The sequence below is a fragment of the Tenrec ecaudatus genome, chromosome 17 (assembly GCF_050624435.1).
Source record: "Tenrec ecaudatus isolate mTenEca1 chromosome 17, mTenEca1.hap1, whole genome shotgun sequence".
Taxonomy (NCBI): Eukaryota; Metazoa; Chordata; class Mammalia; order Afrosoricida; family Tenrecidae; genus Tenrec; species Tenrec ecaudatus.
This window is the reverse complement of record NC_134546.1, coordinates 86,717,121-86,734,894: the sequence shown is the minus strand read 5'-3', so window position 1 is coordinate 86,734,894 and position 17,774 is coordinate 86,717,121. Positions and strand designations below refer to the sequence as shown.

At 45.0% G+C, this 17,774-nt stretch overlaps 1 gene segment (V, D, J or C); it reads right to left on the bottom strand.

Moving 5' to 3' along the window:
* Nucleotides 1-17,709, bottom strand: part of LOC142430580 (immunoglobulin heavy constant epsilon-like) — a 28,624-nt gene extending 10,915 nt beyond the window's left edge. Inside the window, 1 exon segment of the C gene segment in view lies at nucleotides 17,615-17,709. Within this exon segment, the coding sequence occupies nucleotides 17,615-17,709 (95 nt within the window).
* Nucleotides 17,710-17,774: the final 65 nt, after the last annotated feature.

Below are 17,774 nucleotides of genomic sequence, written 5' to 3'. Positions count from 1 at the left end.
GTGGCAGGATGATTGACCAGGTGCTTATCTTTCCACACTGCCTGGTTAAAACTCCAGTACCCTGATGTGCCCCCATCAGCCCCCTTGTTGCATGGCGCAGGAAGACCTGGCAGCATGGGCAGGCCGTCGTAGGGTCAGCACAGGGCTCTGGAGGAAGGACGGCCAGTGGGCAGTGTCTGGAGCCTGTTCCTGGAAGCGGGACACCTGGAACATCACCTTGTGTCAAGCAGCCTAGTACAGACAGCTTTTGCAGGCTTGCTCCCTTGAAGGGCTGCCAGTTGGATTACAGGCCTGGTGGGATTGACTCATGCCAGGGAAACTGAGGCACGGACGTCAGACCCAGCCTTACTCCTGTGCTTCCTTGGACAGGTTTTCCTAGGCTGTACTGCCCCCTTCCCGTCCCATGAGTGTAGCACACATGGAAGGACATGTGGGTAGCACTGAGTTCCCTTCTGAGAGCAACTGTGGTAGTTATATAATCTGGTGCCAACTAGCGAAGGGTTGGGATTCTAGCCTGTTAATCAGGTCACAGCTTGATGACCACATCTGGAGGTGCTAAGGAGATAAACAGCTCGCTGGAATGTCCCTGTGAGGTATTCCAGTTGAGAAGACACTTGGAGCTCCCATAGAGCCTTGGAGCTGAAGGAGCCATGTTTTCTCAATATTCATTTGCTCTTGTATATAAAGCTCTTTCTTATTGTGTTAGTCTGGGTAAACTAGAGAAACAAATCCACAGAAACTCATATATGTATAAGAGAGAGTTTTATATATAGGGTAAGTGTACATTCAGAAAGCATCCCAACCCAGTCCAGTCCAAGCCCATAAGTCCAACTTAGCCCACGTGTCCAACACCGATCTACAAGGTCCTCCTCAAACTCACAAAACACACACAATGATGCCCAATGCAGGAGGATCATAGACCAGTGGGTAGAAAGTCTTTGAATCCAGTGGCAGTGGAAGCATCTCAGCGCTGGCAGGGGTCTCCACATGGCTTCTCCAGAACCCAGGGCTGCATCATGGTAAGTCCATGTGGCTTCTCCTCAGGGTTGTCTCACAGGAAGTGAGCCTTGCCAGCTAAGGCAGCAGCACATTGATCTGACCATTAGAGAACAAGAGACCAGATAACTAGAAAGGGGAGACTCACCGAGCCATTTATCATTCCACCCTTCATTTAATCCCACATGAGTTTATCAGCCAGGTTGGCACAATAAACCTTAACTATCTCATTTATACACATACAAATGTCTATGACTTTGTTTCTCTGGTCTACCCAGACTAACACAGCGACTATAGAAGGGAAGGCACAAGGCTTGCCCAGGGAGGGTCTCCTGTTCAGAATGGCCTCGCATGCAGATGCCGGGCTAAGTGGAAGTGGATACTCTATGCATCTCCCTGTTTGTGCTCCCAGGCCCAGGAACTTTGGAGCAGGACTTCAAATCCCAGCAGCTTTCCCCAGGTCTCCGCAAACATATCGACTTCTAGTGGTGGCGCTTCTGTTTGGGGTGACAGTGGATGATGGGCCTTATGGAAATGGGTTCTTATATCTACTTGTCTGCTCTTTGAACCCATGGTTCTTGGAGGAGAATGCCATCTACTTCCCTTTACCTTCTCATGAGACCCAAGGTCGTCATTCCTTTATTCCAATGCTGTCCTGCACTCTCTCTCTCTCTCCCCCCACTCCCCACACCATGCCCTGGGACTGTGAGTTTACCTAGCATCTAGGAGTATCCGTGTGACCTGTCCCTTTCCTGTCCAGGGAGTAGATCTTGGCCTTTTCCTGCATGGTCTCTTTCCGGGGTAGTTCAGGAGGCTTATCGCCCAGCCTACTTTTGGTTCTCATCTAACTTTGTAGCTATTCACTTCTGCCCCTGTTGTATGTATACTGAAGCCAAGGTCTGGTTCTGTGCCCAGAAGTCCCGACTCCTATGGCCCATGGTACCACTCCTTCACTCCAGGATTAGGACAGATGGTGCATCTAAATGTGTGGGTGGGCGTGTGTGTGTGTGCGCGAGTGTGCTCTTGTGCTTGTACTGTGCATGCGCCTTCCTTCTTAGTCCAGCCATCCAACAGCCTTCTCCGGATGGGGAGGAGCAGAGTGAGGGGAGGGTGCTTCCCTCATATCAACATGTAGCTGACACTTGGGGCTAGTCCACTGACCATGAGCACTCACTGCGTGCCACCACCAAGCCAGAGCATGTGGTGAGGCATAGCTGGGAGACTGGATTTGGGAAGAGCTGTCAGCTCAGTCTGTCTTGTTCCAGGCTGCTCCTGAAGCCAGCTGCCCTGGGTGGATCCCAGAGAAGCATCTGACGTGGACTGGGAAGTCCACGGAGCTGAAGGTTTTGGAGACCAGCAAGATACTAGGAAAGCCTAATCGGACAACAAGGGCAATGGGATATTCTTCCTGGGTTCCTTCCTCTCCACCAAGGGAAGGCTCAGCTTTCCAGCCCTTAGGTGGTCTCAAACACAGTTCAATGGCTGCCTTCCCAACAAGGATGCCCTTGAGCATTGATCTGTATACATGTGTAATTTGTATAGCACTGTGGTTCTCAACCTTTCTGATGCCACAACCCTTTAATACAGTTCCTCATGTTGTGGTGACCCCCAGCCATAAAATTATTCTCGTTGTTACTTCATAACTGTCATTTTGCTACTGTTATGAATCAGGCGACCCCTGTGAAAGGGTCATTCGACCCCCAAAGGGATCATGACCTACAGGTTGGGAACCACTGATGATAGCATGACATGTAGCATGCTATCTCTTTGTGTTCATTACCTGCTCTGTAATGAGCTTGAGCATATCTCCAGGAGGCCGTCTGGACATCTTTGTTTTCACCATGTTGTCTCTTATCCTGGCCTCTGGAGACCACGTGCATTGCGTATCCACACACGAGCTTTCAGTTGCTCTCAAGTTGAGTCCGACTCACAGTGATGTGTGTACCACGGAAGGAGGCCCTGCTTGGACCTGGTCCATTTTGGCCCTCGATGTTATTTATGTTCAGGTCCATCGTTTGGACCACTGTGTATTTTGAGTGCCTTCCAACCTTGGAGGCTCGTTTTATAACCCTCTTTCAAATAGTATTTTGTTGTGATTGATAAATTCCCACCTCCCCCTTCCACCCCTGGCTAATCTTTGGGAATAGATAATCAGATCTTTTTCTATAATCTGTTTCTTCTGGAAGCTCCATTGATATTTCCTCAATATGAGTGGTATTTAACATATCAACTGGTGGCGTAGATTTCAGCGTCACAGCAACATGAAATTCACAAAAAGAAGATGAACTGACATGCAGGTGGTGGGTCACTATGCATACCTGGACCTGTTTCCGAGTTCGGTTTTGTCCCTTGAACCTGTTTGTTTATGCAGTAGTACCATACTTTGTTTCTTGTGTGTATGATCATTTTTAGGGGTCACTTGTCCTGAAAAAGTGCTTCATTAGCTATTCTCTTTTCAATGCTGTCTAAGCTATCTGTGGATCTCATTCAGCTTGAATTTTGATTGGTATACATTGAATAAATGGATCTGAGCGAAAATAATAACTTTACTCTGAAATGTCACATCACCTACGAACAGAATGTCTGTCACCAGGTATTGAGATTTCACTTCCGGGCATTAATGGAGTTTAAAAAATTCTTTTTTAACCACAAGGTTACTTGGCATTTCTTTGCAAGTAATTTATGCTTTTGTCAATTGAGTAATTTTTTAAAAATAGAAGTGTCTTAGTAGGTGCTGGCGGGCAAGGAAGAGCCTGTGCTAAGTAGGACTAGCTTTTGGGGACCTTGCTGTCATCGACTGTCAATTCTGGGGGTTCCATGTAATCACATCATCGTCAAGCAATGATGACATCTTCACTTTCATTGCTTACATCTCTTTCCCCTGCCATATAGAACTGGTCAGTACCTCCAGTAATACATTAATGAGCATTTTTCAAACAGTTTTGACCACAACTCTTAGTATATATGTTATAGATAGTGATATAACTGAAATTCAATTTTCATGGAAAATCTCAACCTTTACTATTTCCAACACATAAACTAAAATAATCTGTTTTGTTTTTATTAAAAAGGGTAGCTGTAACTCTACTTTGACTTCACAATCCAAATATGTTAGGTCACATATTTGAAGCGCACTTTGCTAAGTAAGTAGTAAGTACCTTTGGTTGTGTAATGGGTTATATGTTGGTCTGTTAACTACAAGGTCAGGAGTTCAAAACCACAAGCTGCTCCTCAGGAGAAAGATGAGACTTTACACTCCGATGAAAATTTACACCCTTGGTAAGCCAAAGGTCAGTTCTACCATGTCCTAAACTCTAGGACCTAGAGGGTTTCTATGAGTCATCAGAAGAACGATGTCAGTGAGTTTGGTTTTGGGTTGCTGAATAATATACCAGTGCATTCTTGTCTTGTCTTTTATCTCATAAGGCTGCCTTCACATTTCTCTATTCATGGTGTTTGCTGTAGTTTTCATGGCATTTAAAAAATATTTTTGTAAATAGTTAGAAGATTGGAGTTTAAGAGAAAATTCTTTCCATAGTGACTCTATTGGCTGTCTTGCAGAAATAGAAAATGCATTATCTTAACCTATTTAGATTCAGTATTTTCCATACTCATAGAAAGACTCCCTAGTAGCATGGTGGGTGAGGCATTGAGCTGCTAAATGCAAGGTCAGTCTTTCACCCCCACCTGCTGTTCCAGGGGAGATAGAAGGGACTGACTACTCCTGTAAAAACTTACACTTTCTTAAGCCCCATGTAGGGTCATGATGAGTCAGAATCAACTGTCTGGCAGTGGGTAACACATGAATTGATATTGTTGTTAGGTGATATCAAATTGGATCTGACTCATAGCAACCTATGTACAGTAGAATGAATCAACTATCCGTCCTGCACGGTCCTCACAAACGCTATGGTTGAGCCCACTCTTGCAGCCACCATGCCGGTCTATCTCATTGAGGGGCTTGCTATTTTTACTGGCCTTCTACTTTGCCCGATGTGATGTCCTTGACAGGAACTGGTATCTCCTGATACTATGTCCGAAGTATGTGAGGTGAAGTCTCATCATCCTTACTTCTAAGAAGCATGCTGGTTGTACTTATTTCATAAGTTGTCAGAAGCTTGAAAAAGGATATTGCACCTTATTGATCCATCCTTTATAAGATGGTATAAATTGCTTTATACCAGTGGTTCTTAACCTTCCTTATGCCATGACCTTTACATACAGTTCCTTATGTTTGGTGACCACCCCCAACCATAACATTATCGTCGTGGCTATGGTGCACATTTTTAAGAGTTATGTCTTCTTAGGCTATTGTTCACATGATCATTATGTAGTATCCGTCCTTATTTCTTATTGAGTCGTTTGCCTTGAAGGCTGTTTTCTCAGAGATTAATATTGCTATATGCCTGCTTTCCTTTGGTTGCTGTTTGCTTGGTGTGCTTATGCTCAGCCTCTGGTTTTCAGTCTGTTCTTATCTTTGTTTGTGAGGCGTGTTTCTTGTCGGCAGCCTCCTGGTGGAGTTTGTTTTCTCATCCATTCTGATACTCTCTGTCTCTTCAATGGTGCATTGAGTTCATTGACATTCAGTGAGCTTATTGATTTGTATGTATTTGTTACTGACATTTTTCTCAATATTTGTATATGCTGTTTGTGTGTATGTGCATTGTGTTTAGTTTCTTTGCTCTTTTTGTATTACTTTGTCGCTTTGGATGTTGCTCTGTGTGTTCTTTTCTTTGTGTGTGTGAATAATTGTCTTGTGTGTTGGTTTCATGATTTTGTGTTGTCATTGTTAAATTTGTGTCCATAGTACTTCATTGAGTGTTTTTTGTGTGGTGGTCTTTTATTTGTGGATTCTTTTCATTTTTCCTTGTGTTGTAATAGTTTCATTCCCCCCTCATACTTGAGTGAGATATTTTGGGGGTATAACATTCTAGGTTTACAGTTTTCCCCACTCCAGGACTCTGTACAGATAACTCCATTGTCTTTGTGCCTGCATTGTTTCTGTTGAGAAATCGGAGGTTATTATCATTGTTGACCCTTTATATGTAATTGACCTTTTTTACTGGCTGCTCTGAGAATTTGTTCTTTGTTGTTGATGTTAAACATCTTGATTATGATTTTCCTCTTGGAATCTCTCTGGATTAGGGTTCTTTTGGCTTGCAGAATAATTATCTTTTCAACCTTTGAGCATCGAGGGGAGTTCTCTTGCAGGGATTCTTGGACTAGTCCATGCATGGATTTCTTTTGTTTTGTCCTCATCTTGAAGTGACATGGCTGCTGCTCCTTTTGATTCTGTCCTACATTGTTCTCAAGCTTTTGAATTTTCTGTATTTGTTCTTCTTTTAGATTGGAGTCTATGGATTCATCTTCAAGCTCAGTAATTCGGGTTTCCATCTACTCAATTCTGTTTCCACGTTGTTTTATAGAGTTGTGTAACTCTGCTATTATCATGTCTGAATTTTGTGTTTCTCTTTGGAATTGTTCTTGTATGTCACATAGTGAAGTTTCTAGCCTAGCTATTTTTTCCCACTTTTCCTCTCAGACTTTGCTTTCACCTGGTGCATGAGTGCAATGATCACTCTTTTACATTCTTTTTCTGATCTTACAAAGCTTGTTTAGATTTCAGGCATTTCATTTAGGTCTGGTTGACATTTGGTCATTTGTGTCCATTTCTCTTGTTTTTGTTTGTTTGTGTTTTGGTGTGTGTGAACTGATATCGTCTGTTGTTTCCTTGGCATCTTGGTGTATCTATTAGGGGTAATTGGGAGGTTGGGTTATGTGGGAGTTGTTAACTCTGTTAAGTGGTGCAGTAAAGGGGTGGTAGACACTTTGTATTATGTATCTGGGGGAGAGTGTTAAATTAATTGCTAAAGTGTTAGAGGGCGAAGAATGAAAGGAAAAATAAGCAAAATGAGAGTGATCAGGTAGTGTTATTTGGTAAGTTAAAATACAGGAAATTAGACCCCCACAATGCCTATTTTGAAGTGACAGGGAAATAGTATTTGATTAAAAAAAGAATAAGAGAAACTATAAGAAAGATAAAAAGGGCTATGAAATAAGTTTAGATAGTAAAGCTAAGGAAGAAAAGGGCAAGATACAAAATATTCAAAATAAAAACAAAACAAAACTCAAACTAGATTAAGTAGTGGGAGAGCTGTTAATGAACGTTTGGACTCTGACCCTTGCCCAAGAGCTTTGTCTCTGATGTGTGTGTATACTAGCTTGTGGGGTGATGATATGTTGAAGGACTAGAAAACAAAAAAGTAAAGTAATAATTTCCCCCTGTCCTTACATATACCAACCAATGAGGATATCCTGATTAAGGATGAATTATAAGAATAGTTCACAAGTGTGTTTTAAAGAATATAGGAATGTTAGAACACAGAGCAACAGCAATACAAACAAAAGATCAGCTGGGGTCTAGACCTTGTCAGGGGGGAAGTCAGGACTGTGTGGAGCAGAGGTCTTTTAAGCAGTAGCTGGTGGTATGTTGTTTTAGTACCTCGTGATCATATAGGATGTTGGAGCAGGGTTGAGATTAAGGCTAAGGGAATGACTAGTGTCTGGAATAGCTCAGAGTTTTGCATTTTTATGATTCAGAATAATTATCTTAAGGGTATAGACCAGAGGTGGATCAGGTCAGAGGGCATGTAGTTTGCTCTTCTCAGATGATGGAAGTGACCAAGTTGGGGGGTGGGTGGAGTAATGGGGTCTCTATCTGCCCCCTACCTAGGTGGTCTAGGTGGGAGGAATGCATCAATAACCTACTTAGAGGATAGGTTGCTTATCTGACCAGTTTGGAGTGGTGGACAGGGGCTGGAGTCATGAAACAGCTTTCAAATAGCTAGGCATGTGAGTTGGGACCAGCTCTGGACCCTGAAGCTTTAAGTCCTTGTCTATGCCCAAGCTCCCTGCCTGTGTATTGTGAAACCTCTACTGCGGTTTCTACTTGTATTGTTATGCTAATACCTTGTTAACAAGCCAGGTATATGTTACTGCAAAGAAATTAAAAATAAAAGCCTGAATGGCTGTGGGGTGTGTGTGTGTGTGTGTGTGTGTGTGTCTTAAAATGGTACAGGGACACATGCAGAGAAGTACCTCAGGGAAGGACCATTCCTTTTTACTGAGTGGGCTAGAGCTCCCTGGCTTGTGTGGAGAGTTAGTCCATTCACTACGCCCACTCCAGGCTGCCCTGTAGAGTTAGCCCCACACAGTTCAGATAGGCTGGTTGATTCCTGTTATTGGAGAGTTAGGATTGTGAGGGTGTCAGAGCAAGACTCCCTTGGCTTGGGCAGAGAAGCAAACCTATTTCTTTTTTATCTCAGCCCCGAGCCTGGTCCTGCAGAGCTATGTCGCTGATTTGGGAAGAATCTGTGCTCTGCGGGCTAGGACTGAGGGCCATGACAAAGGAGAGGTTTGGGCAGACGTTGCTGCTCTTTTGTGTAAATGGTATTTCTGTCTACTTATCTTTGTGCTGAGGATCATGCAGTCTGGAAGTTAGGCTCTCCCACTCCACAGCCCCTCTGCACTGGTCTCCGCAGAGTTCCCCCACTTTGTGCTACTCATTTGCCATCTTGCTCAAGACCCTAAGCTCGTTCTTTCTGCTAGACAATTTCACATTTCCTTCGTACATGCACAGATATTAGTAACCTTTTGAGAGGAATTTATATAAACATCTTAGTGTCCTTCTTTTGTGACTTGCTTTTGTATGTACAGTGCAACTTGAAGAATCCAGAACCCAAGTAAGGAAGACTCACAAATGAAGAGACTTCAAAACTTGGTGGAAAAATAGAATTGGGAGAGAATGGAACGTTTATATGAACGTTTATGAATTCTCTTACTAATTTCCACTAAAATGAGTGGTGAAAAAGTGGTCAGAGTGCATCCTGTCAAAGTCAGAGAACTTGGTAGACTTGGAAACATTTGGCAGCCCTGTCAATTACTGGGTCCCAGAGGCTTCACTGCACATCTTTTTGTAACTTCCAGTTGCTGTGGAAATACAGCCCTGTGTTTCATTAGCTGGCTCCTTTAGCCAGTAAGATTTCAGTGAGCTGCTTGAGTTCTAATTCCACCAGGCTACATGGGCTAGAGGGCACTTTCAGACAAATATTTCAGGGGAATAATCCTCTCCAGAGTCAGGTTGCTTTTGACCATGCTATGTACATCCAAATAGTTGTTATTTTTTTCTTTTAATAATTTTATTGGGGACTTGTACAATGTTTATCACAATAAAAATAGTTGTTATTCTTTAAAAATAATTTTCTGAGCGTATGTAACTGTGCTTTTTCAAATGTCTAGTCTAATATAACCTACTGAATTACTGTTGGAATCAGAACTACTTTCTCTAGCCTGTTTTCTCATTTCCCTCTCTCTAATGGCTACTGTGGTTTAACACCTGTTTCAGATGTTTCATGCCCGTTTGGGCATCTGTTATAAAGTCCCTGTTCAATCCCCTTGCCCACTTCTCTATGGAATTCTTTGATTTCTAGATTTGATTTTCAGGAGCATGCTACATACCCTGTATATATTTTAGTTAGACACATTTATAGGTGAAGATTGTGAAAGACTTTGAAATGGACCAAAAGAATACTGGTTTCCTTGGTGGAAAGGAAGGCCTCGTCTGGCACACCATTCTTGGTTATTTGATTCTGTGGGCTCTGAGTGTATCTTTCACTGTCTTTGAGCTACTTCACACTTCCATACCCACTGCCACCAAGCTGATTCTGACTCGAAACAACCTCAACTAGGGTTTAAGAGAGGGTAAATCTTTATGGGAGCAGATAGTAGATGACCTTAATTTTGTCCCATGGAGAGGTTGGTGGGTTTTTACCGCCAACCTTTTGGTTAATAGTTCAATGCTTACCTAGCTTCGGATAATTGGTACTGCTGTAAATTTGGTTCGTTGGAGGGACAATTGAATTCTCCTCTCTTCCCGTGGAAAAAGACATTTATTATGTATTTATAATTTTTTTTGCATTTCTGATTCAGCTACTTAAGTATAGGGCTTTGAATGCAACTTTGAAGTGAGTGTAACAGCCTAATGAACTAAACCATTAAAAACAAAATCCAAAACTCATCTCTTTATATCTGTAGGAAATCTATAACTTTAATATGTTGTAAATGTCTTATCTCATTTGATCCTAACCAACCTAATTGTCCATCAGATTTAGTCTTCTTTGTCCTAGAAAGACAGAAGTCTAGGGATTGATGGACAGACTTGATATCCATCAGACTGTTCTCTATGGATTGGCTCCATGGACACTTCTTTGGGAAAGGCTTCCCTAATGTCACATACAGGATTTACTTTCTCCTGTTATATGACTTTATAGTCTCCCATACATTCAGTAATATCACTAGCTTTAATTGTACTTGAATAATTGTGTTTTGGGACTGTGAGCTTGTTGTCAAGCTATGAGCACACACTCTAAATTCTTTGCAATGGAAGCCCTATCTATGTTTGATGCCTAGTGATAGCCAAATGGATGCCAAGTCACTATTTGGTAAATACTTGCAGGGGAAAAATGGATGTTGTATTCCCAGAATTTTCAAAGGCCTTCAGTCCTCACTCACTATTTGTGAACTTGAGAAACATCCGTAGGGAGTTTTAATAGCTAGGTTGAGCCTTGCTCTTCCCTTGCACAGGAATTAGATCGGATGACTTTCTGGAATCTTAAGAAGCAATATGGCAGCATTAGAAGGCATTTGAACTTTGGTGCCAAAATAAATGAGTTCAAGTTGTTGCATCCTACCCACAAGTAGGGCGCTGCTGACTCTTTAAAACCCAGGTTTCTTCTAGTAAAACTGAGACAATGACCGCTGCCTCTTGAAGGGGTATTATCATCATGACAGAAGAAAAAAATCTGTTAGGGATTGAATTGCTTCCCCAGAAGGCTAGGTTGAGGTCCTCACCCTATACTTGGGATCGTGATCTTGTTTTACCAAAACTTGGTCTTTTATTTAACTTTAGCTGAAGCTTTGGGCTGCTAACTGAAGGTCAGTGATAAACACCCACTTCTGAGGGAGGAAGGCGAGGCTGTCTATTCCATAAAGACTGGCAATTGGAAAAACATTACATAGGATTACTGGGAGTCCGTATTGAGTTGGTGGGAGCGGGTCTTTGAGGTTAGTCTGAGTGAAATCGCAGAGGAGTAAGATGTGTCCTGCCCCTTATGCCCCTGAGTCTTACAGCAGGAAGCATTGTGCTGAAGAGCCAAGGCAGATGTGGTTACAAACCAAGGAATGGCTATTAGATGCTAGGTGAGAGACATGGAAGGAATGAGCATGGTCAAATCCCTGATTTGGACTTTAGCCTCCAGAACTTGAGGCAATAATATTATTTGAAGCCATCCATGTTTTAATGGCCCTGGGTGGTTAAGGCAGTCTCAGGGAACACTAAGGCCAACACTCTGCAGACATAAAACAGGATTATCATTACATTTTAGCACTTGATCAAGTTTCTCCCATACTGAACACGTATTGGATGATGCTTGTATCAGTCAGATTGTCCTGGGACATGCTGTGTTAATAAAAACTCCCCAGTGAAAATGCCTTGCACCACCATAGCTTAAATCTCTCCCGTTTCCAAAACTCCTGCAGTTGTCTGAGACGGCATGAATCCGCACTCGGTGCTTACTTTTGATCTGGGAGCCAAGCTGAAGGAGAAATGCTTTCTGGAACATGTCAGCTGCAGGAAAGAGTGAAGGAGCAACAATGGAGCTATCAGGTAAATGATTTCAGCTCATTGCCCGATTTTCACCCCTAAATCACACAGAGACCTGTGAGCTAAGACTATGGAGAGGACCATGTCTGGGCGGATGTCCCACGTAGCCTGGGACAAAAAAATATATACAACTGAACACTGAGCACATGGGAGAGGGAGGGACACCATAGGGACCACGGAGAGGCAGGCACCCTAAGAGGTGGGTGGACCGAGGCCCCAGGCAGCTTTGAGGGAGGCACTGTTTCAGGTGTTTTTTAAGAAAAAAAAACAACAAAAATATCGTGTTTGCCTCGGCAGCACATATACTAAAAAGAAAAATATACAGCCAAGGTGAGGGGAGAAGTTGTCCCATTGATACACAACATTGTAAACATACATGGTCTGATGAATGCATGTCTGTCCATCTGGTCAGTCTGGGAGCTTGGTATCAGGAGCCTAATGGCCCCATCTCCTCATCTCCTCAATCTCTGCTTCACTTCAGGAACAGTCTGGAAGAGCTGCCTCAACTTCCACTCTGGCTCCAGAATTCCGTGTGTGTGTGTGCACGCACGCGTATGTCTGTGTGAGTATGTACTTTTATGTACATGGGGAACCTCTGCACAAGGGACTGGTCTCTCCTGATAACATATCCAAAGTATGTGAGACAGTCTTACAATTCTCATTTCAAAAGAACAATGACCTACCCTCACCCACCATTCACTGCAAAAAATGAAAATAAAGTTGTGCTGATGTCCTGATTCTGTACCTGTGAATGTGACCATGATTGTTAGACTTTTGCTGCCAGTTTGGCAGTTGAAGCTTCCCCCATGATGGGATCTAACATAAAGCAAGAATTCCCTTGATGGGATCTCGTGTAAGCAGCATGTAGTTGAAGGAAGATTAGTGTGGAGTGCTGCTTCCTTAATTAGATCACAACCCAGATGCAATTCGAGGAGGTTTCCTTGGGGGTGTGGCCTACTCATATACAAGTTGGCCCTGTGGGGATGCAAACTTACTTCTGCCGACTCTGAATTTTGTTCATCAACCTCTGATTCTTTGGACTTCAGTCAAAGATCTGTCAGATTGTCTGTGGATCCCAGGATCCGTCAGTTCCCTGTTGACCTTGAACTCAGTTGGCTGGACATCCACCATCCTGTGGGCCATCTGCTTCCTGGTTCTTCAGCCCCTGCAGCTACATGAGTCAGGACAAGCCTCTAGCTTAACATATGACCCACATCCTTGTACTTGGCTTGACTTACTCACTTCTACAACTGTGTGAGCAACTTTCCTGATATAAAATGATCTCACTCTCATTATTTTCTAAATATATATAGATATTGACATGGGTATTGGTATAAATAATAGAGAGATTGAGATATATTGTTCTTGTTAGGTGCTGTCAAGTTAATTCTGACTCAGAGTGACCCTCTGTATAACAGAAGGAATCAATGTCCAGGCCTGTGCCCTCCTCACACTTGTTCTTACTTTTGAGCGCAGTCAGATTCTAGCAGGTAGGGACCCAGGCCCTAGGAAACCAGACACGAGACTTGAAATCTGAGTGCTTCAAGATTAGTTTTCATTTTGTCAAAATAAAACATAACAAAACACAAAACTTCTTTCCTCCCGAGAGCAATTAGAACTTGGTACACTAGAGACTCATCTCAGCAGCGATCCCTCCTCCTCCTCGGGAACTCACGGGTGCTGGGACTTACTCCCTCCCAACCTCACCCTGGGACCTCTATTCCTGGGGCCTCACCTGGGGCCTCAATTCCTACTTCCTAGTCACCCTTTAGAATCCCTGGGTGTAGGACAGATAGTGTCGCATGGTGCAGAAACCCCATAACCTCTCCGCTGTTTCTCAAGCCACCCTCTGTTGGGGCACATTTCCTACATGACACATCAGCGCCTGTAGAGCAGGGAAGGGGTGTGCTACCAAACCATGGGCCCTTTGTTATAAACACAATAACATGTCCGCCGTGTTTGCTTTCCCTGTATTACATAGTGGTTCCATACGTGATGCTGGTATATTACTAACTATGCTCTCCACCTACTTCATCCACCACGACCTCAAGAACCCGCCCCCTTTTCCTAGTGAGTCACACTTTCACAAAAACTTAGCCAGTAATAGCCCAATCTTAAATCTCCCTTCTCCAATTTAGCAAAAATCAGTACATTTAGCCAGAAAGCCTCTTATTATTAGTGCTACTACTTAAACCCTACTCTTGTGCTTCATTCTCTGCTTGCTCCTACCCACCCAACTCCATCACTTCTCCCTTGTCTCCACACCATACGATTTCCTGTCCCCATCCAGTTTCCCTTTGCTAACACAAAAAGACAACCCTCACCCCCACCCCACCCCGAACCCTACACACCATCTACAGCTGGACCACTGTGCTGCACAAACAACAACCAACACCAGCAACCACAAAAAATCAAGATAAACAAAAGTCAAGCACTCAAGATTACCCAAGCACAATGAAATGCACTGAAACAGAAGCACTGGAACGACTCGGAAGAGAATACAGAAGAGTGATGTTTATGGCTGTGGTAGACCCCACCCCTCCAGGGAGGGGGAGAGCTTTCCTTGAGCCTTTGTGCTCTATTTTTTTTAAGATAATTTTATCGGGGGCTCTTACAGCTCTTATAACAATCCATGCGTCCTTGTGTCAAGGGTATTTGTACATATGCTGCTATCATTATTTTCTAAGCCTTAACTTTTAATTTTAGCCCTTGGTATCAGCTCCTCTTCAAACCCCCCCCCCCATGACCTCTTGATAAGTTATAAATCATTATATCTTTATATCTGACACTGACCACTGTCTCCCTGCCCCTGCGTTTCTGTTATTCATCCCACTGGGGGTGGGAGGGTGTTAGGTGTTGTTCATTGAAATAGTTTGCCCCCACCCCCTTCCCCACCCTACCTTCCCCTTACCCTCGTGGTATTGCTACTCCCATTTCCATTCCTCAGGGGTTTATCTGACCTGGATTCCTCATGTCGTGAGCTCTTATCTCTACCAGTGTACATGCTCCAGTCTAGCCCAAAGTGAAAGGCAGGACTGGGGTCATGATCGTGGGGTGGGGTGGGGTGGGATGGGGTGGAGTGAGGAAGCCTCAAAGCACCAGAGGAATATTGTGTGCTGCATTGGTGCTCTACGGCTGACTCATCTCTTCCTGGTGACCCTTCTGCGAGGGGATATCCTGTTGTCTACAGATGGATTTGGGGTGAGCCAATGTGTTCTAAGCATGCTGCAGATTGAGTAGGCAGCACATCTGATGCCTCCCTAGTGCGTCTGCAGTTTGTTGGAGAAGGAAGCAGCCCAGTGCTGGGCAGCCCGGGGGACCTCTAGCTGGGGCAGGGAAGAGAGTGCGTGCAGTGTGCTTCAGCTCCGGTGGCGTGGCTGATCTGACTGTTGGGACTGGTACGTTACCATAGAAAGATTACCTCTGTGAATAAGGCTACTGCTTAAGGCTATTTTATTTTAACCGGAGAGCAAAAGCAACACATCCACATGAAAGAACATCCAGGGGCTGCAGAAAAGTTTAACAACGCCAAGACATGACACCGCTAATGGCCTGGCCATTCTTTGGGCTGTTCACTTCCATTCATGCCGTCTACTTTCCATCTTAAGATTTGGACTGGGAAAGCTGGCCCTTTGGAGGCAATATTCTGGTGGGCATCTCGTGGACACAGAGAAAGGAGAAATGGAGTCTAGAGGGATGATGGAACTCAGGCCCGCTTCCCCTGGGCAACTCTTGCAACTCATCTGGCCTAGCTCCTCATCAGGCTCCTGCTGGCCTGACACCCACTTTTGGTGTCTTGTCATGTCTTCCCACCCCCATGCTCTTCACTCTTGGCTGCGCTGCTGTCCAGGGATACAGGATAGCCACTGTGTATGTCAGGTCCTGACCAGTTGGGGCACTGGTTACCAGGTATCTTTCAAGGAGGCTGCTTTGTGCCTTGCTTCTAGAACTTGATGCCTTTCTTGACGGGCACGGATGCCCATTCTCACCATCAGGCTCTGCCTTATATTGCCCCACACTCTTTCCGGGTGCCTTGAGTGGAGGAGACCTGGACATGTGGGCTGGGTCTGAGTCGGTGGCTGTGAGATGGTCAATGACCTGGATGGGGCTCCTCTCCGGGCCACAGTGCAACAGAGCCTGTCCCTTGGGCTGAACCCCACATCTGATAGCAACACACGAGTCTAGATTCTGATGGGAAGCTCCTTTCCCAGAGCCACGGACTGCAGCTCACAATGAAAGGGAGCTTGTTCCTCAGGCCAGGGCCACAGCAGTGATGAGCAGTGGGAGGTGGGGGTGGGGCGGCATGTTAGTCCAGGCAAACTAGAGAAACAATCCAGAATACTCATAAGTATGTAAGAGAGAGCTTTTTATCAAAAAGTAAGTATGCATCAATGAAACATCCTAGGCCAGTCCAGATCAAGTCCATCAGTTTGATATCAGCCCATAAGTCTGATATCAACCCATGAATTCCTCTTCAGATTCACGCAGCACATGCAATGATACTGAATGCAGGAAGATCACAGGCCAGTGGGTAGAGAGCCTTGTGGATCCAATGGTGGTGGACACATCTCCAGGGTGCTGGCTTCCATCAGCGAGCTTCCATGTGGCTTCACAACAGGATTGGGAAGCAGAGAGAGGGTGTATCCCACCTCCAGGGAGAAGAGATGAAGTCCCAGAATCCTCAGGAGAAAGCCACACCCATGAGGAGGGATCACCAGACTGTGACCTGATGCACAGGCTAGACTTCACCCTTTTATGGTTATTTATCAAGTTCATATGAAATTACGTAACTACCACAAGTGGTATTCCCAATGGTCTTCCAGGGTGGAACCGGTCAGGCAAGGGCTGGGGGAGGACCCACGCAGTGCATAGGAAGTGCCCCTGTTGGAGTGATGGCTGATAGCTCCTCTGGTACTTGATGTCCCTGCCAAGAATCTTGGAGACCTTGGATCTCTGGAGCTGGGTCTGGGTCCCTGCTCCAAAAGGACCAAGGGAACAGTGTCCTCCTCATGCTTCCCAACAAGCTGACATCCCAGGACTCCGGGTCCTGCTTTAAATGCTTCTCAGTTATGGGCACCGCTTGTCCAGGGTTGTGTTAGTTTGGATAGACTGGAGAAACAAATCTAGGGAGACTCTCAGATGTGTGTAAGAGAGAGCTTTAGATCAAGAAGCAATCATGAATCAATAAAACATCCCAGCCCAGTGCAGATCAAGTCCATGAGTTCAAATTAGCCCATAAGGCCGATATTCGCCCATGAATTCCTCCTGAGACTCACGTATCACATGCGATGACGCTGAATGCAGGAAGGTCACAGGCCAGTGAATGGAAAATCTTGTGGATCCTGTGGCAGTGAAAACATCTCAATGCTGGCAGGGACCCACATGGCTTCTTCAGCTCCAAGGCTCAAGCATAGCTCCATGTGTCTCGTCCACATGAACATCTCTCAGGGAGTGAGTGTGTGTGTGTCCTGCCTGCAGTGAGCTATTTATCTCCTTCACACCTCCAAATGAAGTCATCAAGCTGCGATCTGATTCACAGGCTAAACTCCACCCTGTCACTCTTCAGTCTTGAATTGAGAACAGATTACCAACTACCACAAGGATGCTGAGCTTCTCTAACGAGAGGGAGGAGAAGCCAGAGCCAGAGGGCTGTGGGAGGCCCGGCAGCAGAGAAAGTGGTTGAGGGGCAGTGGAGCCTTTGGAAGCTGCTGGCAGGCTGGCTACGGTGTTTCCCTCGAGCAGCTCCTAGGCCGCTTGCCCTCCCATGTTCCTGCAGTCAGGGACCACCTTTTGTTTCAGCACCACGACCAAGAAGATTCACTTCACCTGCAGGGGACACGGTGGTGACAGACAGTGAGCAGGGCATCCCCTGGCCCATCCCTCTTGCTGCCATCCCACCTGGGGTCCACCTGCTCTGTGCATGGGGTCTCTGCTGGCTGAGGAGACCCCGAGGGCGGGCAGTGGGCTGGAGCCTGGCGCATGGCATCAGACATGGTTGGCGTGAGGAGGTTCAAGGAGACAACTGGGGTCAGGGTAGCAGAACCCTGAATGACCACAC